Source organism: Scomber scombrus, chromosome 3 (assembly GCF_963691925.1).
Source record: "Scomber scombrus chromosome 3, fScoSco1.1, whole genome shotgun sequence".
In the NCBI taxonomy this organism is placed as follows: domain Eukaryota; kingdom Metazoa; phylum Chordata; class Actinopteri; order Scombriformes; family Scombridae; genus Scomber; species Scomber scombrus.
The window spans coordinates 18,887,722-18,914,548 of NC_084972.1; the positions used below are offsets into that span (position 1 = coordinate 18,887,722).

The window sequence follows — 26,827 nt, forward strand, 5'->3', positions numbered from 1 at the left end:
CCCTGTATCTACGTCATGCGAAACTAGGTTAGTGAGACTTGGAGTGTCCCTAAATAAACCTGGATACCTCTTAATACATTTCATGATGTCTTGTGCATATTCTGGCAGCAAATACTCTAAACGCTGGCTAAGATTGACTAGCCAACGTGAATTGAGTATGCGAGCAGATACTGGTTCTGGGGGTTCGGGTCCATCCTTCCCCCAACCAGCTCGCTACTCAATGCATTTACTACCAGACACACAGGGCTTTCAGACCTTGCTCAAAGTAGGGTTTAAGCAAATTAATGTGACACCTTGTTTTCTTTCTACACTCTGGGGTGCTAACAACATAGTTGCACTCACCCACACGCTTGACCACAGTATAGGGGCCACAAAATTTCAGCCCCAACTTTGGCTGATTCATAGGCAACAGTACCAGCACTTTCTCACCTTCCGCAAATACACGCTGTACTGCTTTTGTTGTTTCATTTTGCTCTTTGCCTCCTGCAGATTCTGCCTCGCCACTGTACAAGCTGACTGCAATCTATCTTTAAATGTGGCTACATACTGCAGTGTGTCATTTTGCATGGTTGACTGGAGTAACCTTTCCGTCATCATTTTGAGTGGTCCTCGGACCTCATGTCCATACACCAACTCAAATGGGCTAAAACCAGTAGACTCATTAGTAGCATCCCTAACGGCAAAGAACAGGAAAGGCATAGCCATGTCCCAGTCCTCAGGGCACTCCATGCAATAAGCTTTTATCATGGTCTTTAGTGTTTGATGATACCGTTCTATTGCACCCTGAGACTGGTGATGATAAGCAGAGGACATCACCTGCTTAATGCCTAACTGGCACACAACTTCCTGAAACAGGTTTGACGTAAAATTGGTTCCTCTATCATGCTGAATTTCTTTCGGTAATCCTACCCTAGAGAAAAACTGCAACAGGGCTTCCACTACTGGCCTGGTTTTGATGCTACGTAATGGCAAAATCGGAAATCGGGTACCCACATCCATGATAGTAAAGAGGTACTCGTTCCCCTTTTTGGTTCTAGGGAGGGGGCCGACACAATCAACCATAACCCTGGAAAAAGGCTCCTCCATGACAGGAGGGGGACACAATGGTGCAACTGGAACAATTTGATTGGGTTTGCCCACTAGCTGACATGTATGGCAGGATCTACAGTAATTCATTACATCCTTACGTACCTTTGGCCAATAAAAATGGCGCATGACCCTATCTTGCGTCTTCCGGACACCAAGATGGCCAGCCCAAGCACTTTCATCGCATTGCCTCTCTCGTGAAGCTACTAGGTAACACCACCTGTGAGAGCACTGTCCAGTGTTCATCAGCTGGGCGGCGTGGCGGTTGCCACTTTCGCATTAAAACATTGTGATGTAAATAATACCCTGTGGCTACCTCCTGGCTCTCTACTAATGACATAGCTGTCTTTCTAAGGGCTACTAAGGAGGGTTCCCAACACTGTGCTTTTATCAGAGCTTCTCGAGTAAACTGACCGCCTTCCTCCATTCCTACCAGCTGGGCCAAAAATGAGTCAGCCAGGTCAACCGTTTGCTCCTCTACCTGAGCATTTAACAACTCCTGGGACTGTAACCCAGACCGGGTTACAACGCAGGCTGTGAAAACTTCAGGGCCCCACAAACTACAGTTTGTGGGGCCTCACATGGTTGTTCCTGCACAATAGGAGTAATACTTTAACTCCTCACTACCTCTGTCAGACCGTCTTCAGGGTCACTTGGGCGCACCCTAGAGCCTGCCAGGTCATTACCTAAAAGGAGAGCAATACCTTTTACCAGGAGAGTGTATATAACTCCCACCTCTGCTACCTTACTCACTAGATTAGTTTTCACCCACAATCGGTGTTTAGGAGCAGGGACATAGCGATCACCAACCTCCTTGACCACAACCGACACCCCAGTGGCAGTTGACGGTGGCAAATCTAACACTCCTTTTAGAAGTAGTGAATGAGAATGAGAATCCCTAAGCACCTTCACTGGCACCTCATGGCCATCCTCAGATACTGCAACTGTACCTTCAGACACAAACCCCTGGTAATCTTTCAAAACCTCTTCCTCAGAGGGATCCACCAACTCAGTGGCTTCCAATGCTTGGGGCAGGACACCAACACAAGCTACAGGTTTACTGGCCTCCTTATACTGCAACTTCCTGCAAACAGACTTGGTATGGGCAGGCTTTTTACAATAAAAACAGTAAACATCAGTTCGAGGGGATCGCTCGACTCTTTTGAACTCAGGAGGGGGAGAGGTGCGCTCAAACTTAGCCTGTACCCGCTGGGGTCGGTCAAAAAACCTCCAGAACCAGAAATATTTTCCTGCCGCACCAGAATCTCGTTCAGCATCTCTATCCTGTCTGACAAACCTTCCTCTATCAGGTATGCAACGGTGAGTTAGCTCATACTGATCGGCTAAGGTTGCTGCCTTTCTAAGATCATATTCATTCCGCTCATTAAGATAAATTTCCATGGGCTGGGGCACACACTTTTTAAACTGTTCCATTAGCACCAAGGCACAGGCAACTTCAAAAGTAGTAGTCCCAGTAGAGACCAGCCACCTGCCAAACACCAACTCCAATCTCTTCGCCAGCTCCAGAAAAGATTAATCAGGTTTGCGTTTTAGGGACCGGAACTGCTGGCGGTACGCTTCTGGAACTAGCTCATATGCTACTAGCACATTTTTCTTTACCACATCATAGTCTTTACATTGTGTTGCATCTAAAGCAACAAATGCTTCCTGAGCTTTCCCTTCCAAACTCCCCTGAATGAGCAGTGTCCACTTTTCTCGTGGCCATTTCATCTCCTCAGCAATCCTCTCAAAGGCTTCAAAGAAAACACCCACTTCGGTCACATTGAACTTGGGTATCAGTGTCAGACAGCTTGTTGGATCAAAATGGCGTTCTGGGGCATGACCGATAGCAGGGTTCTGAGACCGTACTCTGTCTCTTTCTAGTGCCAGGCGGGCTTGCTCAGTTTAAGGCTCTTCCTCTTTCAATTTAATTCGGAGCCTCTCTTTCTCAAGCTCAATTCTCTCCACCTTCATATTTGCCTCTTCTTGCTTAAGCCTGGCTGCCTCTGCCTTCTCTGGATCAGGAAGATTGAGACGATCCCCAATTAGCTGCACAGCCTCACCTACTTTAACTCTAGCTCCAGTGACTATCTCATAATGGTGGGTTATAGCGACCAAATGCTCCTTCAACCTGAAGAGCTCACTACGGCTAGTACGCCTACTGCAATAGTCTTCCACATCAAGTGTCCATTTTACAAAACGTTAAAATACAACAAGGGAAACACACACAGGATCCGTTAAATAGCAAACCCTGTCCACTAGCAATATTGTCTACTGCAGCACAACAACGGAAGAACAAACATGTAGCCAATCAAATTAACTGCTACACGGCAAGCCAAGCAACCAACTTCCATCCAAATGACGTCATCCGTCACATAACCATAGCAACGCAGTACAACAAACAGGAGCACCATGCTATCGCGGTAAACAAAAAACAGTCTCACTGTTCAGTCACCAAAGCACTAGCCTGTACTTGTATTACTCCGAAAGCTAATTAAGCTACTAACTCCTGCAAATAAACACTGCACCATGTAGATATATGCTATGAATTGGCCACTGCTAAAATATCACATAAGGGGATTAATTACTTTGTTGTTTGTTTCATATAAATATGTGGTCCTATGTGTAACAATCTGAAAGCAGTAAGCTTGTTGTGTAATAAGAATGCATGAAGACAGTTTACCCTGAAGTGTAATTAAATAGGTAGATTCTGGATGTTGACACGTCCCACTTGCATAGGTTAAAGGTTTATTATTAACAGGAGAGCGGGGTCAAACATTCAGTCAGAGCCCTGACCATCCTTTGTTAAACAATGCAGAACTAACCATAAAACCCCCACAGGAGGTCTGGTGATTGTGTAGTTTCAGAAGAACTAACCATAAAACCCCCACAGGAGGTCTGGTGATTGTGTAGTTTCAGAAGAAAGGGGTCACATGGAAGTCACTATTGCGCCTGTTTAAGGAGGTCACAGGAAGATCACATATCCTGGACTGTGAGAAGATGGAGGATGGAGTCAGATCAACAGCCAATCAGGAGACGACAGCACCTCACACATTATATCTGATTGTATTTTTGTATAAAAGGGGTCAGGGAAAGGAGAGCAGTCGGACTTCATGAACTGACACACACTGTTGTTCATCAGGGACAGGAAGATCTCGACCCAGAGCTCTGTATGTTTTATTCATTTACTGCTAAATAAAATAGCCTGTGAGACCGCTCATCTTCTCCTATCCTTTCATTTAACGAACACACAGACTGAGCTAACACATAGCGTATGATTTAGCAAGTAGAATTAGCTCAAGTCGAAACAACCACTTTTCTCCACAATACTACAGCTCCTAATATGTTGAAATAATTGTACAACGGGTATTAGTGACAGACCTGCCTTGGTGATTAGATGTTCCCCTGGGCTGTCGCTATTTAGTCACACAAGCAGAATGTTAACTTGAGTTATTGTTACAGGTGGAAATCGTAGTTTCCTACTTCCAGGCCGACACATAGTCAACCCCACCTGAACCCCAACTACACTTCTGCTTATGAGTAACTAGCTCACTGCTCGGCTAATAAGGCACGCTAACAAAGTTATTTTTCCTTATAGCCTATCTACACTGTCTGTTCAAATCCCGGACACGAGCCCCCAATTGTTAGAACTGCTTACTTAACAAGCCCTACCCCAGACTTATCACTCCCTATGAGTTACAGAAAAGAATGAAAAAATGGTAAGTCAGAGCTGATGTCACCCCAGTGGCGAATACCTGGCAGCTATGCTTACGGTTACTGCAGCTGTGTGACGTTCCGGACCCTCCCCTAAGGACATCTCCCCTCAATGGTCCGAAGAGCCCCAGCCCAACCGTGGTGGTAAGTATCGTTCAGTTTTGATTTGTGTAGTCGTGAAGAGAGAGAGAGAGATGGATGGTCGCCGACTCCCTGGTGATTCCTACGCGGTCTGGCGTCTTCTCTCATCAGGTGCCATGCTCTCTGTTCTGCTGCCGATCAGCTGTGACCCCTTATCAATCACTCACTCCCGCCAAACAAATGGGCAGGGCGTGACCTCTCACAACAGACAACCAATAATGTGCATAGCTGCCAACTCTCAGGTTTCCCATCCAGCTCTGCTAAACCAATAAACCAAAAGGAAAAAAGAGAAACCCTAAACCTATCCGTAACAGCTTCAACATGACCTAAAATGGAAATTCAAATCCTACTTGATACAATTTTTCAGTATAATTCCACTTTATATCACAAACACAGTAGTAATATTTTGCTTTTGTGTTTGCAATGGTGGTGGAGAATGACGGCTGACGGGGTGATAGGTTCAGTGGACACACATGATCAAAGCAGATAAGCAGTGAAATCTGCTCATACCTGTGGATCACTGAGGCGGGATGGATCCGGGTAGAGGTAGAACTTGATCCCATCTATAGCCCCAGGCAACGTGACTCCACGAATAAGCAACACCACCAGCATTACGTATGGAAACGTAGCGGTGAAGTAAACTACCTGTGGAAGAGTCGTGTTTCAGAAAATATATGTTTGACTTGGTGTAACAGCTCATAAAAGCATAGTAATGGAGTAACATTCCAACATTAGAGGGCATGTATTCCATCATTAAAGATGATTTTAAACAAATAATTTAAATAAATAAATAAATAAAAATGTTGGAAAATAATTTTCTTGCAGGAAACTAAATGAGAATATTGATACCACTCTCATGTCCGTATGGTAAATATGAAGCTACAGCCAGCAGCTGGTTAGCTTAGATTATCCTGGAAGACTGGAAATAGGGGAAACAGCTAGCCTGGCTCTGTCCAAAGGTAAAAACCCACCTACCAACACCTTTAAAGCTTATTGATAAACATGTGAAATATAAGAAAGTGTACAAATTTGTGGTTTTATGGAATTCTGTGCCTGACTATTTCTTGGCCAGGCTCAGTGACTCCAGAAAGTCTCTGAGCAGAGGAATGTAGTGGCCTCGTCTCAATAACAATTTTTTTTGTGTGTGTGCTAGATCAACAATTAACTTTGCACAACACATCATGTGTTTAATATGTAATTAAACTGTAGTACAGACATGGTGACCTGCAAAGAATAGTGATTGCAACATTTCATGAGTAGAAGAACATGTTGGTCTCCTCTAATGAATTATGTTTGCAGTGTTTTCATGAGCAAAAGAACATGTTCATGAGTAGAAGAACATGTTGTTCTTGCTGAAGTCCTTGTCCTACCTTTCCAGTGGACTTGACTCCTTTCCAGACACAGAAGTAACAGATGACCCAGGACAACAGAAGACACAGCGCCAACTCCCATCGCATGCCACCTAACTCATGGACACTTCCTGTGATATTCAAAACTCTTCTCCTGCAAATCACATTTCATTTATGATTTCAGAGTCACTTTGAGAGCTTAGTGTCACTTTTGTGTGTGTGTGTGTGTGTGTGTGTGTGTGTGTGTGTGTGTGTGTGTGTGTGTGTGTGTGTGTGTGTGTGTGTGTGTGTGTGTGTGTGTTTTGAATTTAGTTTTTGCACTCACTCCCAAAATTCTCTCACTGGTGATGTTGCATTTACTGCCACAGTCCAGTTAAGATGATCAACCCTCCGATCAAACTCCACACAGGTCTCTGTTGTAGAGGAATACAGGACATGTAGGACATGTTTAAAAACATGATCAAACTCTGTCAAAGCCTTTGAGCATTTAGCAACAGCAGATTACTTTATGCCTGTATGGGATGTTTAGGTATGTTACATTATGTAAATTGACTCATTTCTCATTTAGTCAAATCATACATTCGGACCCACCTGTGTTCCAGCTGTTTCTGCAACTTGCCCAAGGAAGTTCGGAGTTGAAAGAAGAAAAGAGGTACAGAAAGGCCCAGGCCAATATGATAATATAATAAATGCTGGAATATAAAACAACCACCTGACTGCCATAACCCATCCCTGAAAAAACAAAAACAAAAGTATTTTAATTACAAGCTCAAAGCAACCTATAAACACAACACAGACATATTGTTGCTTTATACAGTGGTGTATGGCAAACAGCTTCTTTACACATACAGCAGATATGGAGCAACATTGACATTCATTTGGAGTTACTGTTTCTGTCCACCTGGTGAATGTAAGTCCAATAGTCACTTTCCTTTAAGTTCAGTTTTTGGTCTCTACTAACCCGCTGGCAGAAATATCCATCTATTTTGCTCCACAATTTTTACTAGCTGGTCCATAATGTTGTATACAGAAAGCTTTTTCATTGAAAACAGCTGCCTGTTGCAACTGGAAACAATGCTGATAAAATGGTGAGGATAAGTAAAACAATACTCAAAACAATGAGCTGAAAGAAGCTGTTAAGGATGTTGAGGGGAACTGCAGAGTCAGGTGATGATTCTCTGAGGGTTTATCATTAAAAGTCATCATGTGGTCCATTTTCATTATTTAAAAAGTGTTTATAGCCAATATTTAAAATAACATGAAATAATACTGATCAAACTTATAAAATAATATGAAAAATACAAATTATAAAAAGAAAAGATTAGAACTGAATATATGGGGGAATAAAAATCCAGTATTATTGCAGTAAATGTGTCCGTTGTGGTATTTAGTTTGGCATAAAGATAATTCAGTTTCCTCTGTATTATGCATGCCTTTAAAAATGTATTCAAATGTGACATGAAAATATTTCAATAATGTCACCACTGTCAAAAAATATTTTATAGATGCTTGTGTGATATGTGGGATGGCTAAGAGAAGGATAATGGAGTGTTTTTGTTGTGTTGTGAACAATTTTACAACTGTTTTAGATTTACTAACAATGTTCTTGACTGTATGTGTAACTTTTGTAACTCATTCAACCACCTGTTGTAGCTTATAGGCAATAGTTAACCAGTGCAACCCACGTCAGACTCAACTCAGTTCAAATCAGCTTATTTATATAGCACCTTTCTTACACCAGAGTATCCCAAAGTGCTTCACAGAGCAAAATAAAAACCTTAAAAATACAATAGGAACAACAAGAAAAACAATGCAATGTCAGAACAATTATTAAAAACAAATAAAACCATAAAAGAATAATAAAATGTAAAAAAACTAAAAAACCTAAATGAAAAATTAATAGAGATGAATAGGTACACATATCAAAGATAAAGTTGATAAGTATAAATTGGGGCAGCAAAACCCAAAGCACCTCAATTAAAAGTCAAGCTAAAAAGATATGTCTTCAGGTTTTATATAAAAATGTCCACAGAAATGTAGTCCCTCAGATCCTCAGGTAGATTATTCACTAATTTGATAACATACAGAAAACACAAGTAAATTAAGTAAGGTTGTAGTGTCGAACGTAAGTTATTTACCTTCAAAAAGGGGACAAATCTTCTTCCAGCAGGTAATACTTCCCTGTTTGGTGTACTGCCCAAGAGATGTCTCCAGAAGAAACAGAGGGATACCACAGGTAAAGAGGAAGAGTACATATGGGATGAAGAACACCCCTAGAGAAAAAGGAAAGTTAAACCACACAAGTTGTTTGTTAAGTGACACTGTTTCTACAGGAATCACATTGGATTTCTGATTTGAATGAATACATCTGTCATTATTTCTACCATATCTCAACTGAGGTCACACTAATACATTTACAGCTCCAGAAGGCAACAAGAAATAGTCTAAATTTATTGACTTTTACATTCTCTATGCTTGGTGACTTTTGAGGAGTCTAAATTTATGGTGAAGATGGCCCAACTACCAGTAAGTTGTTTTTAAGTTAATATACATTATGACATATTATTTCCTTAAATATATCCCTTAAATATATTAAATATACCTCTAACACAAGCAAACGACAAAACAGAAGCAAATAAATAAAGATAAAGGTAAAGGTACTTTATTTGTCACACTTTCAGTTGTACAGTGAAATTCAGTCTTTGCATTTAACCCATCCTATCCTATCCTAGTATTAGGAGTCTTCATTAAAGTCTTCATTACTTTGACAACGCAAACATTGTATTTAAAAAGATGCTGTAGAGGAATTCAACACAATCAAATTTAGGAACACATTCACTAATTTGACAACACATACAGAAAACCCAAGTAAATACAGTAACACTGCAAGTCAAGTCGTACACTGTAATGGAAGCTACTGTGAGATATTAGCAGCTGAACAGAATTTGCTGGGAATTATAGTAGTAGTACAGTATGCAATCAGAATGTAAAAAACTAGTGTAGGCATGTTCATTTATTTGTGTATTGTTCCTATTTATATTACACAAGCATTCATAATGTAAACTCTTGACCTAACCTGACCACTAAGGTCATTATGCATGGATTCTGTATTTGCTTGTGTTTAGTGTGTTTCTTGGTGCGACATATGTGTTGTCAAATTGGTGAATTTGTTCTGTCTTTATTTGCTGTTTTTTCTAAATGTGAGAGTAAATATGTTCTCTTCATTTACTTGTGTTTTGTCTATTTGCTTGTAGTTTCTCAGTCAGCTTGTCTGCTGTTGTTCAGTAGTAACCAGGTGTGATTTATTTAACTTTACCACCACAACCAACAGTAATGCATAATAGCGCATCATGACTGGGTGTGGGTGGACAAACATTATTATGATAATGTATTAGCCCTCAGTCTTAACTCAATATTTATTTCTTGCTGCCATCAAATGTTTGCACAGTTTAAGTAGTTTTTATACAGACAATTCTCCAGATTTATTTTTGAAGAAAGTAGCTGTTTTTCATAGTTACTAATTTCTTTAACTATAATGAAACTCACCTCCTCCATTTTTGTAGCACAGGTAAGGGAACCTCCACACATTTCCAAGGCCTATGATTTGTCCTGCAACAGCCAAGAGGAACTCGATTTTGCTGGACCACTGTCCTCTGATGTGAGTGTTGGGTGCAGGATGGGCAGTGCCTATGTCCAAAATGAACTTGACCTCTGGACCATAGGACTTATCCATCACACTGTAACAAGAGAGTTAGATTTCTGATCAAAGTATATTCTTTCAGAGTCAAACAAGGCAGACCTGGGTCCAAAAAAAATAAATCTCATTCTTCAGTGACACAATTAAAAAAGTCATTATCATGTGAAGCAGCAAACTACATTGACTACATTCTCTGTATTTACAGTTTACTTTTCTTGAGTCTCAACAGTACCAAATAAACTACATAACAACATAATCACTAAGCACAGCAGGGATATTGACATGATTAAATCACTGTAGATTACAGTATCTCCTCAATTTGACGAAGCACATTTTTTGAAACACTGTTGCTGTAAGTCAATGCATTGGTTTGTACTGAGCAGCACAACACCCCATCTGTCCTGAAAAAGTCAGTTACTTAAAACATTTAAACTGTGTCAAAAGTCATTTTCAAGTCAGTTTCATCAACATGTGCATCACTGCCAGCCAAACGACATCGCTTTATCATTACTTTAAGTCAAGGCAGTCAAATGTTCAAGAAACTGTGCCAAAATGACAAAATACAGTTAAATTGTGTTTCTTTATATCATTTGTCAATGAGACGTACATGCAGTAACTCAGATTTCAGTTTCAAAAGTCTACTCAGTTTATCACTGTCAATATTCATCTTTCTGGTATGTCCCCTATTCACCTTACTGTATATGAAACAGTAATGGAAAATGGAAAACACAATTTTCAAAAATGAAGGTAGAATAAAAACAAAGGTCTCGATACAAGAAATTCATGTGAAAATATGAACAATTTAGAAATGAAAAACAAAATGTGAAATACATCAGTTCTTGTGGCAACACTAGATTACTTTGAAAGATAATGATGGTTGGGTGAAATACTTAGGAAAGCAGTGTAATCTACTTTGGTCACTAAGGCAAAGTCAATGCGTCACTCAGTCAAGAAATAAGGAAATGCACATAGCTGTGTGAGAAAATGACCTGTGGATTAGGGAACTGCACATTGACAATGATGATTTACATTTTACGACTGTGCCAAAGCGATGGAGAAAAACTGTAATGTTCTGCATAATGCAAGCAGTCTTGCGGCATTGGGTCAGCAGAGGGTCAATGCTGCTTGGCATGGGTGTAATTCTTTCATCAATGTTGCTTTTGTGTTGCTGCTTTGGATTTGATGTGGGAGTACAGCAAATTGACATGAAAATATGTGTGCTACTATGATGCTATTGAATACATATCAAACCCTGAGACACTCAAACAACCTTCCTAAAGAGCTTTGGGGACATTTAGTGGGCCTGCTGAAAGGAGAAAATCAGCTGAGGGTATGAGATACCAACACCAGAGGACTGCAATTATTTTGAAATAATCATTTTTAAATGTTTCATGATTGGATCATTATCTAGTTAAGACTTTGACCGACGTTTTATGGTTGGTATGATTCATCGTCATAAGAGCATGGTGTAATAATTTTACAAAATGAGCATGTTTGATATGTTAATGTGTACATTTGAACAAGTAAAAAAGGTACATTTGCGCCACACAACATAGTAAAAATTGTAAAAAACAAAAAAACAAAAAAAAAAAACAACAAATCTTAGCTAATTTATTATTATTTTTTTTTTACTTTACTTTTTGCTTCAGCAAAGACCTAATTACCACAGGTGTCAACTGTTCAATCTCATCTCGTGTTGAGAACATGGCTCTTGATTCCTAATGTTGCCTGTGACTGGCCTATAATTTCTTTAAAGTGAGGCATTACTTGCTTACTCAATGGTGGATAGAATCTGTAACTTCAGTCATTTTATGTTTGTGGGTAGCCAACATACACACAGCAACAACTAATAAGCTTGAAAGTGCAGTCCTGATTAAATGTTGATTGGGGTATTAATTAGTTAATGTACATTATATACAATGTATACAATCAAAAGAAGTATATACACTAATTCATAATGCACCGTTTATTTGGCAGGAAAAGGCTCTGTTATGTTTTTCTAACCCACATACTGTGCCACACTACTTGTATTAGGTCACACTGTCACAGACATTAGGGCATATAACAAGGTGAAAGGGTCGACCATTGATTGTTGGTTGTTTGTCCACATGATGAAGTGTCCTTGAGCATGACATTGAACCCCAAAATTCTCCCCAAATATACAGTATGTTGCTTTGGATTAAAATCCAAATTAATTTAATAATGTCCTAATATAGCTCTGCATAGTTGCATAACCAGGAGGAGAGGGAATTTTTCTTTGGCATATGAGCAGCTTGAGCAAGTTACAGAACAAACGGGAAGCCTTTTTGACTAATCAGATCTCTGTGGGTTGCTGGTAATAGTTACATAAAAGAGAGAGTGGAAAAAACCTTGCAACAATACAGCTTCCTTGGCCACCTGCAGTTTAAACGCAAGTGTTTTTGTTATGGCCTCAGTCTGAAAGTAACTGTGTGCTTGTTAGAGCCAATAATGTCAGACGCCAGTGGTTCACAAGGTGATTAAAAATTACGCACCTTTATATCGATGTGCTGTAAGGACAGGCACTGTCAGAACACAGAGAAATTTGAATATAGGTATGAACACAGGTTTAACTCACAGTTAAAGCTTTGTCTATTCTCTGCTATGCCCTAATCTCCATATATGACTTCCACACCTTTCTGACATTGGAAATGGGGGTTCTGCATCTGATAATCTGACATTAATGCCTGCTTCTCTCAGCGACTACAGATGTGTAGATGACGGCAGGCTTTTCACTTTTTGAGTGTGACCTTTGGAATGGCTATAAACACTTTTGGGACACATTGTATGACCTTATCCATTTTGAGCTTTCCACTAATAGTGTGGTGTTTCTGTTCCTCTCTGGAAACTCTTTCTCTGCCATAGTGAGGTTAGGCAACAAATCTGTAGATCTCCTTCTAAAGTCCCCCAAATTAAATTACATAATGAATATGTTATTGGTCCATGTACCCAAGAGCAACACAGAAGCGTTTTCTGATCTAACATCCCTATTGGCAGGACTACATCATTTTTCAATGCCTTCCAAAGCCATCACTGTTAAAAAAATAATGTTTTATGACAACACTATGGTTGAGGTCTGGTTAGGTTCAGACACAAAAATTACTTGGTTAGGTTTAGGGAAGAAGGTTTGGGTTGAAATAAGTACTGTAAGGGAAACATTGTGGTTAAAATGACTGCTTCCTTAAGGTCAGGGGACCTTCGTTGTCATGGTTACAATAGTGACCATGTGGTGGCAGTTAAGGGAAAATTGTGGTCATGGTTCATGATAATAGTCACCAGATTTCCTTCTTTGCTGCACAGCTGCTAGAGGGCTTCTGTCACTTGAATTTTTTCCTTGCAAGATCAGTCTCAATCTGTGCCAGTGGAGGTCCGTAGGTATTCAGTGTCTTTCTCCAAGACATTTCAGTGAAACTTCAACCTGACTACTCCTATTGAAGAGTAGTGTCACGTCACATTTGACCCTCCTGTTTCTGAATAAATAGAGCCTCCACTAGAGAAATTCCTCCTCTTGGTGTTACGTTCATATAAGGGAAAAGGCGTTATCGTGGCTCTAAAAATCAATTTTAAGTTCAAGAGTTCATGAGAGAGCTACAACACATGACATAACTGTCAGGTTTATTGAGCCATTGAGTTCGTGTCCGATAAATTATGTCATTGTTTTCCTGGAAGACCACACTGCTTGGAGAGAACTGCGCAACAATTAAAGAGTATGATCACCCACAATGGGTCTCATACATTAACATTTGTACATCTTATTTTTTGCCTAGATTGCAATTAATTGTACACAAGTTCACAAATAATAAGCAAAAAATAAGTGTTAAACTGGTTTTACTGAAAGTTGCTTAAACCCTTATTTATCCAGATATGTTGAACAAGAGCACATAATTAAAAACAGTTTGTTGAAATAAAAGACTTATTGACAATGCAATGGCTTTATATCAGGTTTGTGTAATAAGTACTGGAGCTCCTTAAGGCGGCCTAAGCTCTCCCCTTCTTTTCACATTATTCATGAACTACTACAGAAACCAGTACACAAAAAACTACATTATTAAGTTTTCTGATTATACAACCATACTCAGTTTACTGACAAAAGACTTAGACATTTAAATGCAAAATTAAAAAAAAAAATAGTCCCGGGTCTGTTGGTGATCACAGCCCAGTTTTAATGAACAGGGAGAGAGTTGAGGAGGTAATAACATACAAGTACTTAGGTATTTATTTTTGTACTGAAAAATGAAGGTTATAATGCTTCAACACCGAGTCCAGAACCCGAATGTAAACAAAACAATTGCGGAAAACCAAATCACAGATTTTGAGACAAATGCATTACTAATGAAATAGTAATCAATAATTTTACTGCCTACTGTAGGCATCCTTGTAAGTGTAAGGGAGGACAGATTACAGAATCAAACACACTGCAGCATTGTCAGACCTGGTAGGGATGCAATACCTCGAGGACTTTCCTGCAGAATGAGACAACACTACCTGTCACCCAAATATTTTTTCATTTAATTGAACATAATGGAACCATCTAGTGCATAATATGACGTCAACGGTACAACCACAATTAGTAGAGCTGGATATTTTGGAGAAGAGACTTGCTGTCAATTTGTCCCAGTAACTGCAAAACATAACAGAACATATGCTGTGGTTTAGAGAGCATTTAGACTGCCATTAAGACAAGCAGACAGAAATGTGCATGTTATGATCTGAGAACAGTCTACACTACGCACTCAGTGCAGAACAAGACAAGACATAGACTTTAGGAAATGACACATCGTTTAAGAAAGTGACAAAGCTCGAGGTGGTTGAGAGGATACACAGAATATCAGACTGTTTGCATCCTGTTTCTTACTGACTGTCAATGTTGGTATCCTTTCCTTGACCATGATCTTTGCCTGAAGTTATTTTTGTGCCTAAACATGACCAAATTACAACATTTCATCTTACAACATTTACTTTTATGGTGAGCATTTTTCTTCACTAGTCATTCAATCAGACTCTGCCATTCCCACACTGGATTCCGATTACCTACCTAAGAAAGAGGGATTCACAGTAAAACAATGCATTAGAGCAATTTTATCTTATTGATATCGGCTTCAGCTGTATTAAGTTACTGCTTACGCAAAGACATCAACGTCTAACAACTGCAGCTTCACATTAAAAATGTCCAATTGGCGAAACACAATGTGTTTGTCACCCAAGTTGGCACTGACCATGACTAGTGATCAGAAATTTGTGTGCAAAACAAGATGGTTATTTTTAACTTTTGCAAGGGAGTGATGGAATCACCCACAGTGAGCTGTTGCAGGCAACAGGCTGCATACATCCAACTCAGATAATGGTTGCAATTATTATTATTTAATCATTATTATTTATTTTTATATAACCACACTTGCTGTTATCAAGCAGTGACTGAGAGCGGTTTTAGAAGGCCAATAGCGGATCAGATCAGGACATGCTTATATGTGTTGTTATGGAGGGCAGTTACAAACAATGTGTTTTTGTTTAATTAGGAAGAGTTGTTGTGTCTAAATGTCTTGTGAGTGTTAATGCATCATACAGTATATGCCATTATGCAATATAAACAGTAGTGCACTATTGATAGTCACCAGCTCTAATACTAACATGGACTGGCTGAGAGTAGTGGAACAAACACACTATCATCTATGAGAGATATATATATATATCAGGTATCTGAATATGAATGAATGAAACCAGACTTACTGTACCTGTCAGCTCATTTCTATCTGCACTGATTAATTATCATAAGGAGTCACAATTACAAGTTGAATATGTTCAAACAATATTAACAAGTGAATAGATAAATGAGGAAAAGGCAAAACTCAACAAGGACAAGTGTAGACAATGTGATGTTTATGAGAGCATAAACTTGTCTACAGATTATGGTTTTCTTTAAAAATGTCTATGATGATATTTTGCTCTACATTTGAACAAGAAACCTGATCTGAGAAACTTGGCACTATAATAAATAGTTGCTGGTTTGCTCGGCTGAGTATGTTTCTTTTTTTATCTCAGTCCACCACTGTCAGGGTAGTCAGGGTTCAGTAGTAATAATTTAAATTTCTGATTTAATTTTCTGACTGACCCAGACAAAAACACATATCGTAAAATTCCTGAACTATTCTGTTGTTCTGCTGTTTCATTAACATCCAGATTCCGGTTTTCCTTTTGGGATTTCCAATGTTTTAAATTACTTAGAAACATGAATAAACTGTTCATAATTTATTTCTCTAGCTTGTTTTTTTTCTAATTAAAAGTATCGCCAAAATGTTCTCATTCATTCATTTAATTTCATTCATCAGTCCAATTGTGTCAAAATAGCATTTTAGAAGATGATTTAATCGGGCTATTTGCTTAAATATTTGCAAAAGACACATATATTTGTCTTACTCAACATGAGTGTTCTGCAGGCATGCACATACAACAGCCTTAGGTGTTACTCTAAACAGGGGAAATAGTTGCTCTCACGGAAGCATAGCCAATAACCTTTGCCCTACATATTGCAGCTACAAGCGCCAAGAATAAGTACAACCACAAAAGCCCAGTTGTATCTCAACTGCAAGGATAGCGTTTGGTTCCTATTAAAGAAAATAACATTTAGTAGTCTACAGTCACATTTCACGGCACAAACATAAAGACAGGAAACATGCTTGTGACCTTAAAGGAAAGGGATCGTTAAAGAGTACCTGAGTAAGGTAGCTGCACGTCAGTAGTCTGAATCTCTGTGTTATGCTTCCATTTAGCCTTTGGTGGAATTCATCTGGTGCCTTTTGGGGAAAATAAAAGTCTAGATCCCCCAGTATGTCCCGGACAAGTGTTCTTCCCAGCTCTGACCATGAGTGAGCCCATGTGTAGAGGCTTGAGAGAGCAGTGTGTGTGTGACAATGAGGGAGGGAGAAAGCGCAAACGAGACAGAGTGAGAGCAGAGGGGGCGGGCTGTTATGTGTTTCTGAATGAGAAACTTAAGGCGGGGACTGTTCAACAAGGCTACATGGTCTCACATTCAAAACTGAGGATTTGGACACAAGCGACCGTGGCTCCATGTAGAGCATTGTAGGTCAGTTAGTCTGTCCACCACTTTAATCCAGATTGAAATATTATCAAAAACTATTATTGTTCCCAGAGGATGAAACCCTCTGTCTGTGTGGATCCTGTTACTTTCTCTTTAGCGCCAACATGAGGTTGGCATTCTTGTTTTTAAATGAAAAGTACCAGCAATTAATTGAGTAAATACCAATGATGCCCAGACAACATATCTTAATAACTTTAGCGATCCCTAAACTTTTAATGTAGGTCCAAAATTCTCCAGTGCTTCAGTTTATGAGCAAATGTTTGCACAAATACTAACATCAGCCTTAGCTGTAGGCCTACTTTGTATGTTGTGTTAAGAAAATGTTTCTAATTTACCATGTTATGAGCATGACTCTTAAAGGTATAGTATGCAGGATTTTCTGCAGAGTGCTGTTTTCGGGCCAGATACAAACAATGTCAAATTGTGCTTTCAGTTTTTATGGATCAGGTGACATGACCTCCTGATATCTCCCCAGCTAGCCTGCGCCACAGCATTAGCTGCTCTGAGAATATTTGTGCAACTTTCTGACATTGAAGAAAATAAAACGTGTGTAACGCTATGGGATGAAAATAACAACAGCATTCAGCCTGGCACCACCATTCTGCCAGTTCTTCTTCCTCTTATTACTCTTATACTGATACTCTTATACTGAGGGCAGACTGGAGGCTACAATGACTCTCTATCGCCCCTGTGGTATAAAGTGTTATTATAAAACAGTACGGGCTGAAGCTTGCTGTTTAGCGTGCTTTACGTCAGTAGAGATCTCTGCAACACAATACATATAGGTCTTTGACATTGTGTCAAAACTGTAATTTTTTTCACATTCTGTTAATAATTTTAGTTAATTTGAGAATGTTTAAATTAAAATTCTGGCCAATACCTACACTTTGTACCTGCACATGAACAAAAATGAATAAAAGACGATTTGTCATTTTAGCAGGAGTAGTATATATTATAGTAGCCTACATTATGAGGCAGTGTATTTCTTGCCGAAACCACTGATGGTTGTGATGTTTTGTTTGCACGGCTGCTGTGTATGAGGGTGCATCATCTTTGTTCTGCCGATGGGTGTCGCTGGCTGAACAAAAAATGGTCCATCAGTACTTTAACTCTAGATCTGTTTGGGTGGAGTACATCAGTCCTGAAAAACATGACTCTGTCCCCAAAACAGATTAAAGTTATAAATGAAGTTGATCCCTTTCAAACTGCAGGTTCTGCTGAGCCATGTATTCATTGATGACAGTCTGCTAAATCTGTTGATCCCTCTGTTGACTGTTGGCAGCGATCCACTTATAACAACTGAGCTGGGTTTGTCAAGGCCATTAAACATTTCATTGAAATCCTGCTGTGGGACTTTTGATTGTTCTCAGCAAACACCAGTAGCCCTCACATGTATGTAGAATATGTTGATTAAATTGAGACATCGTATAAGGGATTCTTTCTTTGTTTTTGTTTTTTACCTTCAGACTATAACATCTGGGATGCTGTATGATTTAAAGACATAATATGTAACATTTCCACAAAACGACTCGACCTATGTTATATATTTTCAGCTGTGTACACAGATGTTTCCAACCATGTTCAAACCCAGGGAAATCCATATTATTTATCAAGTCACATTCAGTTCAAAGCAGCATTTCATTTATAAGTACAGCCAGTAGCTTGGCTGAAGACTCTTGCTTAAAGGTATATGGATGATTTTCTTAAAAAAAAACATTTATGGACTCATACAAGAATAATCCCTCTCAATCATCACTTCTGACCTACTAGAAGTGTGTGGCTGTGTATTTATCTGCAGTCGCCAGTATATCCCCTTTATGGGAAAGACCAGATGATATGCCAGAGAGACAGGAAGGAACTCAATGAACTAGCTAGCTAGCCACTATATTTCTTACTTTTGTTTGTATCGCTCACTTGTGATGGAGCACGATTATTCATTTTTCATTTGCTGCACGTTTATTTGTCAATGCTGTCCGTGTAAAGCCCATATGAACAATGTGAAACCCAACGACCCAAGACGATGACTCATTATTGTTCATTAAAATTAAATGACATAACGTGAATATAACTGTAATATATTACCCCGTCTGTGATTTTGCCTCACTTCTTTTCTTCTTCTATCATACCGATTTTCATTGGCAGTGGTAGTGCTTTAACAGTGAAGACAACAATTCCCATGATCCCACCTTTAATTGATTTGCTGCTTATATTTCTGATAGCAATGGCTCTCACAGTCAAAGTCACAGGTTGAATTGTCTCTTTGTATATTTTTTCCCCCTTTGCTCCATTCCCATTCACACCTGTCTTACTTTTCCTATTTTAGCTTTAACTTTTCATGATGTCCAGCATTATCCACACCCACCTCAATTTCTGTCTCATGGAGATTTATTAACAGTTTAAACTTGTCATGTAATTGTAATGATGGGGGTGTCCCCTCTCCCTGCTGTGCTGAGCATGATGTTGCTAAACATTAACGCTGTTAGTATTCTACATTCACATAATCTATCCCATGTATGTTTGCTGATTGAAATACATAATGGAAATGAAAAAGTGAAGAATTGAAGATTAACTGATACAGTACGGTTATGACCATTATGATAAACCTGAAAGATTTAAGTAACATTTAATTTTTACAATTACAAGGCCCAAGTCACAATACTATGACAGGCAAATAATTTCCCACAACCAAAAAATGTTTTACTGATTCAAAGGGCACAGCTGGTGACCCAAGATGCTCCCTCCCTCTGTGTAAGTCTCTGTCCCACACAGGCACCCTGCATCTATTCCTGAGAACACAGAACTGTTTCAGCCCTCCAGATTCAACACACATTGTGTGACATATGCAAAGCAGACAAAACTCTCTGCACAACTGTGACTGTTTCTATGATATCCATTAAGTTTGACATGCGTTTTATCTTGTTACTTTTTATTGACACTAAGAGCTGTGATTTATTAGTAGGATTGGCAGTATCTGTTTCAAGGCAAGGCAAGGCAGCTTTATTTTATTTATATAGCGCATTTCATACCCAGGGGCAACTCAATGTGCTTTAAAACATTTAACAGTAAGAATCGGAAACAAAAAAACATGCCCCCTACTAATAATAAAAAAATAAAAACAAAGTACAGAAAAATAGAAAGAGAGAAAAATAAAATAAAAACTAGACTAGAATAGAGCGTTAAATATAAGGTTGCAGCATAAAATAATGATTTGCTTTAAAATCATTAAAAGGACATACAGTGCAAATGAAAGATTAAAATGTGGTTTAAAAGAGCTCAATCATAAGCACAGGAGAAGAAAAGTGTTTTTTACCTGGATTTAAAAATGTTCACATTTGGGGCTGATTTCAGTTCTGCTGGTAGTTTGTTCCAGTTGTGTGAAGCAAAACAGCTAAAAGCTGCTTCACCATGTATGGTTTGAACTCTGGGCTCCAGTATCTGACCTGAGTCAGTAGATCTCAGAGCCCTACTGGGTTTATATTTTACTAACATGTCATTCATGTATTATGGACCTAAACCATTTAGTGATTTGTAGACCAGTAGCAGAACTTTAAAATCTACTCTGTAGCTGACTGGAAGCCAGTGTAAAGACTTTAGAACTGGAGTTATGTGCTCTGATCTCGTTGTTCTGGTTAAAACTCGAGCTGCAGCATTCTGAATGAGCTGCCGTTGTTTAATGCTTTTTTGTGGGAGTCCAGTCAGAAGACCGTTACAGTAGTCAAGTCTACTGGAGATGAAAGCATGAATCAACTTTTCCTGGTCTGTTTGGGACATAAAACCCTTCACTCTGGATATGTTCTTAAGCTGATAGAAGGCTGTTTTGGTGATTGATTTGATATGACTGCTGAAGGTCAAATCTGAGTCTATCAATATCAACATGCCATGGTTTTGGACTTGGTCCCTAGTTTTTAGAGAGAGTGACTCAAGATGTTTACTGACAGCAATCCGCTTAACTCCACTCCTCCAAGTAGGACCTGAACCATTCTAGGACTGTTCCGCTGAGTCCTGCCCAAGTTTCCAACCTGTTCAACAGTATACTGTGATCCACAGTGTCAAACGTAGCACTGAGATCCAACAGGATCAGAACTGACACCTTGCCTGAGTCAGTGTTCAACCTTATGTCATTTAACACTCTAATAAGAGCTGTTTTTTGTACTGTGGTGAGGTCGGAAGCCTGATTGACATTTGTCAAAATTTCTATGAGTTACTCAAGGCTAGACAGCGACATTTTTATGAAATTATTAATAAGAACATCTGGAGTTCAAGAAATTGCTGAGTTGATTAAAACCACTTTCTTAACGATCTTGGCTATAAAAGGAAGATTTGAGATAGGTCTGTAGTTGGTTAACATGGAAGCACCCATCATTCTCTTTTTTAAAAGTGGCTTAATGGCAGCTACTTTTAGGGGTTTAGGAAATGTGCCTGATTGAAGCGAGCTATTTATTATTTGTCGCAAATTTGTTTGGACAGAGTTTAGAATAGTTTAAAAAAAAGTCAGATGGCATTGTGTCAAGACAGCATGTTGATGGTTTTAGATCCTGAACTGTTTCATCTATGGTTTTCAACTGTATTAAATTCTGACATCGCAGTTGAGTTATTCCTGGGAGGTCTTAGGGATTGCATTTGTTGATTTGTGTTGATATTTAACCTTATGGACTGGATTTTTTCACTGAAAAAGCAAGCAAATTCATAGCATTTTTCTGTGGAAAGGAGTTCTGGAACTCTATGTTTAGGGGGGTTTGTAAACTTATCAACCATAGCAAACAGAGTGCGAGTGTTGTTGATGTTCTTATTAATAATTTCATAAAAATGTTGCTGTCCAGCCTTGAGTAACTCATAGTTAAAATTACAAAGACTTTGTTTGTATAAGGTCATGGTGAATTTGAAGTTTAGTTTTTCTCCAGTTACACTCTGCTTTCCTGCATTCTGTTTTCAAGGCTTTTACCATCATAGTGTTCCTCCATGGTGTTTTCTGTCTGCTCAAGGTCGTCTTAGTTTTAATAGGTGCAACAGCATCCATGACATTTGAGATTTTCCAGTTAAATTTATCCAGGAGTTCATCAACTGACTCTGCACTCACAGTTGGTGACATAGCTACACTCAAAAAAATAATTCATTGGATGAACGTAATTTTACCTTGCCACCTATATTCCATCTAAAAAAATCATGTTAAGTCAGTCTATCTTGACTGTGTTAATCTGATTTAAGTAATTTAAGTTCATCAAGCAATTTCATCATGTTGGATGAACTTATATAGCTTTTGTCTGTTATACTAATGTAAATCGTGTTGGATGAACTAATATAGCTTTTGTCTGTTATACTAATGTAAATCTTGTTGGATGAACTAATATAGCTTTTGTCTTTTATACTAATGTAAATCTTGTTGGATGAACTAATATAGCGTTTGTCTGTCATGCTAATGTAAATCTTGTTGGATGAACTAATATAGCTTTTGTCTGTTTTACTAATGTAAATTTTGTTGGATGAACTAATATAGCTTTTGTCTTTTATACTAATGTAAATCTTGTTGGATGAACTAATATAGCTTGTCTTTTATACTAATGTAAATCTTGTTTTAGTGTTGTTCTCACTGTTATGGTAAGCAACATGTTTAATTAAATTACCAAAGATCCACTAACATACATAAAGAACATGCAAAAACGTTTACAATGTTTATTTAACATTTTGGTGCAACATAGAACTGACACCATTGTCTTATTGTCTTTGATGCATCTCCACAATATGCCACAGTACAACTTAACTGCTGACTAAAACAGTGTCTTAAATCCTTCCAGCATCAATTAAACCAATTTTCTCCAAGACCCAAGTTGTTTGTGTCAAATATTAACCATATGATGCATTTGGGAATGCTGTATTCAGAGATCAGCATTTACAGTCTTGCAAAATTTAAAGTATTACAATCAACACATGCACTTTTTTGTTTTTAAATCAGAAATGGTGAACAATTACTGTCAAAGGAATGTCAGAAAATCTTTGTTAATAATACTCAACTTTAGGAGCTCAAAGTGCAAGTATGAATGCTCCACTCACAGAAACTGCCAGCCACAACTGTCCATGTAGTAAAACCAGTCTGGATGTGTGTTCAAAAACAGTTCTGTGTCAACTCCATTTTCAACATATGAGACGACAATCTTAATAATAATAATAATAAACTTTATTTATATAGCACCTTTAAAAAACAAAGCTTCACAAAGTGCTTTGACAGACAGGCAAGAAGCAGTAAAATACAAAGCAAGACACACAACACAGAGAGAGGTAGCAAGACTGGCATATAAAATATATAAAAATATATATAAACACATAAGACAAAGTAAACATAAGATTAAATAAAAGACAGTAGTAATATGCAAAAAAAAAAAAAAAAAAAAGCAGACTCAGTCTATTGTGCAAACTAAATTTTCTCTTGGAACATTTTTCTTCAAATTTTGAACTTTCAAAAACAAAAATCTGCATTGACAGAGATGTGGACAAATCCCATGCTTGAATCAGTCTTCATCAAGCTCATTTACTCTATAAGCTTGTTTTTCAGGAACTGTGCCTTGGATGACAATCTCTGCCCATCCAGCTTCAGCAGAATTTTCTGCAGGACTTCAAAAGTGCATTTGAGCTCGGGTGGGTAGCTCAGGTTCAGACAGTATATCAGTCCAAATAACAGAGCACAGGCAATCGCAGTTTCCCCCAAACCACTGAGGACCTCCACACCTTCGATCAGGACACCGATGTCCGTTGGATCATCTCCAGGCTCTGCACCCTCCTTCTGTATGACGTACACTCCCATCAGAGTTTGCTCCATGAAAGTGTTGGCCTCAGTGTCTGTGTCCTATGGAGTAAAATATGACAATAAATACATTTGATATGAGTCTAGAAAGTGTGGAAATAGACATAGAATTTTATGAAGAAAAGTCGTACAGTTGGAGATGTACAGAAGTAATATAGATGTGTACATTACGGAAATGGTACAAAGTGAAATCTAAGGTTGGAAATCCCTGTGAGCAGTGAACTTAACAAAAAATGCAACTCCTCCAATAACTCATCTACTCCTTTTGCTGGAATATGAAATATATGTTCCAATTTCAACAATATTACTGCTAATTTTTTCTCGATTAGTTGTGGAAGATTTTCAACAGCACCGTCATCACTTTCTGTCACTGACTCAGTTTCAACTTCACCATATGATACATCAGCAGAACAAGTAATTTGTACCTACTACTCTCTCTGGCGACACAATGCTTGCACTGCCACATACACGTCACTGAAAGAAAAGAGAAAAAAAAAATCAAAAACATTAGTAAATGATAAATAAATATACTACTTTTCTCAAATACAGGCCAGGGGAAAAAACAAGGCTGAATAAACTCCTGGTACAATGCTACATGCCAACTAGATAACAGATACACAATGACAAAAATATTAACAACTTACCATGTATTTCTGAGGTGCATACAAGTCTCGGGGCATGGGGGCACTACTTTATTTTGGGATGTATTTCTGGTTAAAAAAAAGAATAAAGAGAAATTGTTTTAAAAGTTAATACAACATCATGTATCTATCCTAACTAGCGCACCCCTACCCCACTCCACTCAACTAGTAACAAGTTTGAGAGCCGTTGTAGTGAGCTAGCTCGATGCTAACTTCGGCTAGCGGTTAGCATCCGCCGCTAACACCCTCACACACACACACACACACACACACACACACACACACACAGGCTAACATGCTAATCGGACTCAGATAACTAAAACAGAAAACATGTTGACAATTTTGCGCACCCCCTTCTCAGCTCGTTTTGACGAATGAAGAATGACGGGATAGGATTAAATTTGAGCCCTGACCCAATGTCTAAATAAAAAAAAACAACTTATGTTAGCCATAGCAAAGTTAAGGTAGAATTAGCCTAACTGTGAGAACTAAAATATAGTGACTAAAATATGTCTCACAAATGTCTAATGTGTACAATATATCACTCAGGCTGTTTAAATAAATGCATTCCTGTATATCTGGATTACTTACCTCTAATATCACGAATGGCAAACAATTCTTGCATGTGCTGGCGGTCGAATTTTCCAGGTTCATCCGGTGGGTGTGGCGCATGCGCAATAGCTGTCCCTATCAGAGTAATTGAGTTGAAGGACCTCATTCTCATTGCATTGAAATGAATGAATCTAATTCATCTGAATTTTCTTTGATTCATGTTAAACGAACAAGAACAAATCATTTAATGGAGATAAACATGATTATTTCATTTAATGTGAACATATTTCTAGTTTGCTAATCAAACACATGCCCTGGGTGAGTTTTTTGAGTGTATAGCCTCCATAAACTTGGCACCTGTATTCTCATTTATGTACCTTTTCCTAACAGACACAGAGGTTAACTGAACATTCGGAATGATCTGTAATTCAAAGAACACACAGAAATGATCAGAAAGAGCCAAGTCCTTAACATCAACAGAAGAAATGTCAACACCTTTAGAGATAACCAGATCAAGAGTGTGGCCTCGAGTGTGTGTGGGCCCTTTCACATGTTGCAAGAGGCCAAACGTTGTAGTCAGTGCAGATAACTGACAGCAGTTCAGCAAACTCATCAATGAATTTTCCTGAGTATCTTGGAGGTCTATAAATGATTAAAAAAATAACTTTTGGATCACCTTTTAATAAAAAACAGAGATATTCCAACAAGCTAAAAATCATCTAATGTAATTTCCTTGCACTGAATTACAGATTTAAAGATGGCAGCAACTCCTCCGCCTTTCTTACCAGTTCGACACTTGTTCATAAAACTGAAATTTGTTGGTGCTGCCTCATTGGGAATAGTACCACAGCTACATTCAGTCAGCCATGTTTCACTAAGAAGTAAACAATCTAGATCATAGGTCATAATTATGTCATTAACTAATAGTGATTTGTTGACTAGTGATCTGATATTGAGTAGAACTAACCTTTTGGAGATAACAGGAGACACTGGTATACTTCGAGGTTGACATGCTATACTCAATAAATTGGCAGATTTAATTGAACCCTTTTTATTTCTCACCAGTTTAACTATTCTTCTGTTACCTGTCATCACAGGGATTGAAAAGGCTACCTGAACTCCATAGGGCCCTGACTTTTCCTGGGGGAGAACATTATTGGTATCAGTATTGCAGCCTGGACCTGGCACATATCAGTCAGACTCACAGATGATATGATTCAAAGGAGGTGGGGGTGCTCAGTGACTTTTGGATTATGGTTGTTTCCAGCGTGGTGGAATGGGAGGGGCTGGATGAAGAGGGAGGTTGAGGGGAGAAAATATGGGATTTGGGCGTGTTGTGAGTTGGATTCCAACATTGACAATGTCATTCATCCTGTCGGTGAAATCCAGGAGTGGGGAGTCCAGACTGAGTGGAGAGAATGAAAGGCTGGGTGGGGTCCTGGTGGGTGAAAGTTAGGAGTCTCCTGGTGGGGCTGGGGGAGACTCCACTTGTTGGGCTGTTGGGGCTGGGGGAGACGCCACTTGTTGAGTTGCTGGGGCTGGGGGAGACTCCTCATGTTGGGGTTAGGATGATGACGTTAAAGCCTCTTTCTGGGTCTGCTGTCCTTCATAGTCAGTCCTTATCTCAGGCGGTAGCAATTCTTCTCCAGAACGCTGTCTTATCTTATCTGTCCTTGGCAGGGGCTGATGGCGTCTGACGCACAAAATAAAAAATGTTGGAGCTTAACAGCTGTACTC

General features: G+C 38.8%; 1 protein-coding gene across 2 annotated transcripts in view; it reads right to left on the reverse strand.

Moving 5' to 3' along the window:
* The window catches only part of LOC133977377 (sodium- and chloride-dependent GABA transporter 2-like), a 26,117-nt gene extending 9,199 nt beyond the window's left edge, over window positions 1-16,918 (reverse strand). Inside the window, exons 1-7 of one of the 2 annotated variants that reach the window (XM_062415527.1) lie at window positions 16,716-16,918; window positions 9,837-10,027; window positions 8,429-8,563; window positions 6,882-7,022; window positions 6,616-6,703; window positions 6,312-6,444; window positions 5,452-5,586 (exon numbers count right to left, since the gene is read on the reverse strand). In XM_062415527.1, coding sequence (XP_062271511.1) covers window positions 5,452-5,586; window positions 6,312-6,444; window positions 6,616-6,703; window positions 6,882-7,022; window positions 8,429-8,563; window positions 9,837-10,023 — 819 coding nt within the window. In that variant the 5' untranslated portion in view covers window positions 10,024-10,027; window positions 16,716-16,918. Of the gene's footprint in view, window positions 1-5,451; window positions 5,587-6,311; window positions 6,445-6,615; window positions 6,704-6,881; window positions 7,023-8,428; window positions 8,564-9,836; window positions 10,028-16,715 lie in introns of those variants that run through there. The other variant, XM_062415528.1, reaches the window with a different exon arrangement.
* Between the last annotated feature and the right edge of the window lie 9,909 nt (window positions 16,919-26,827).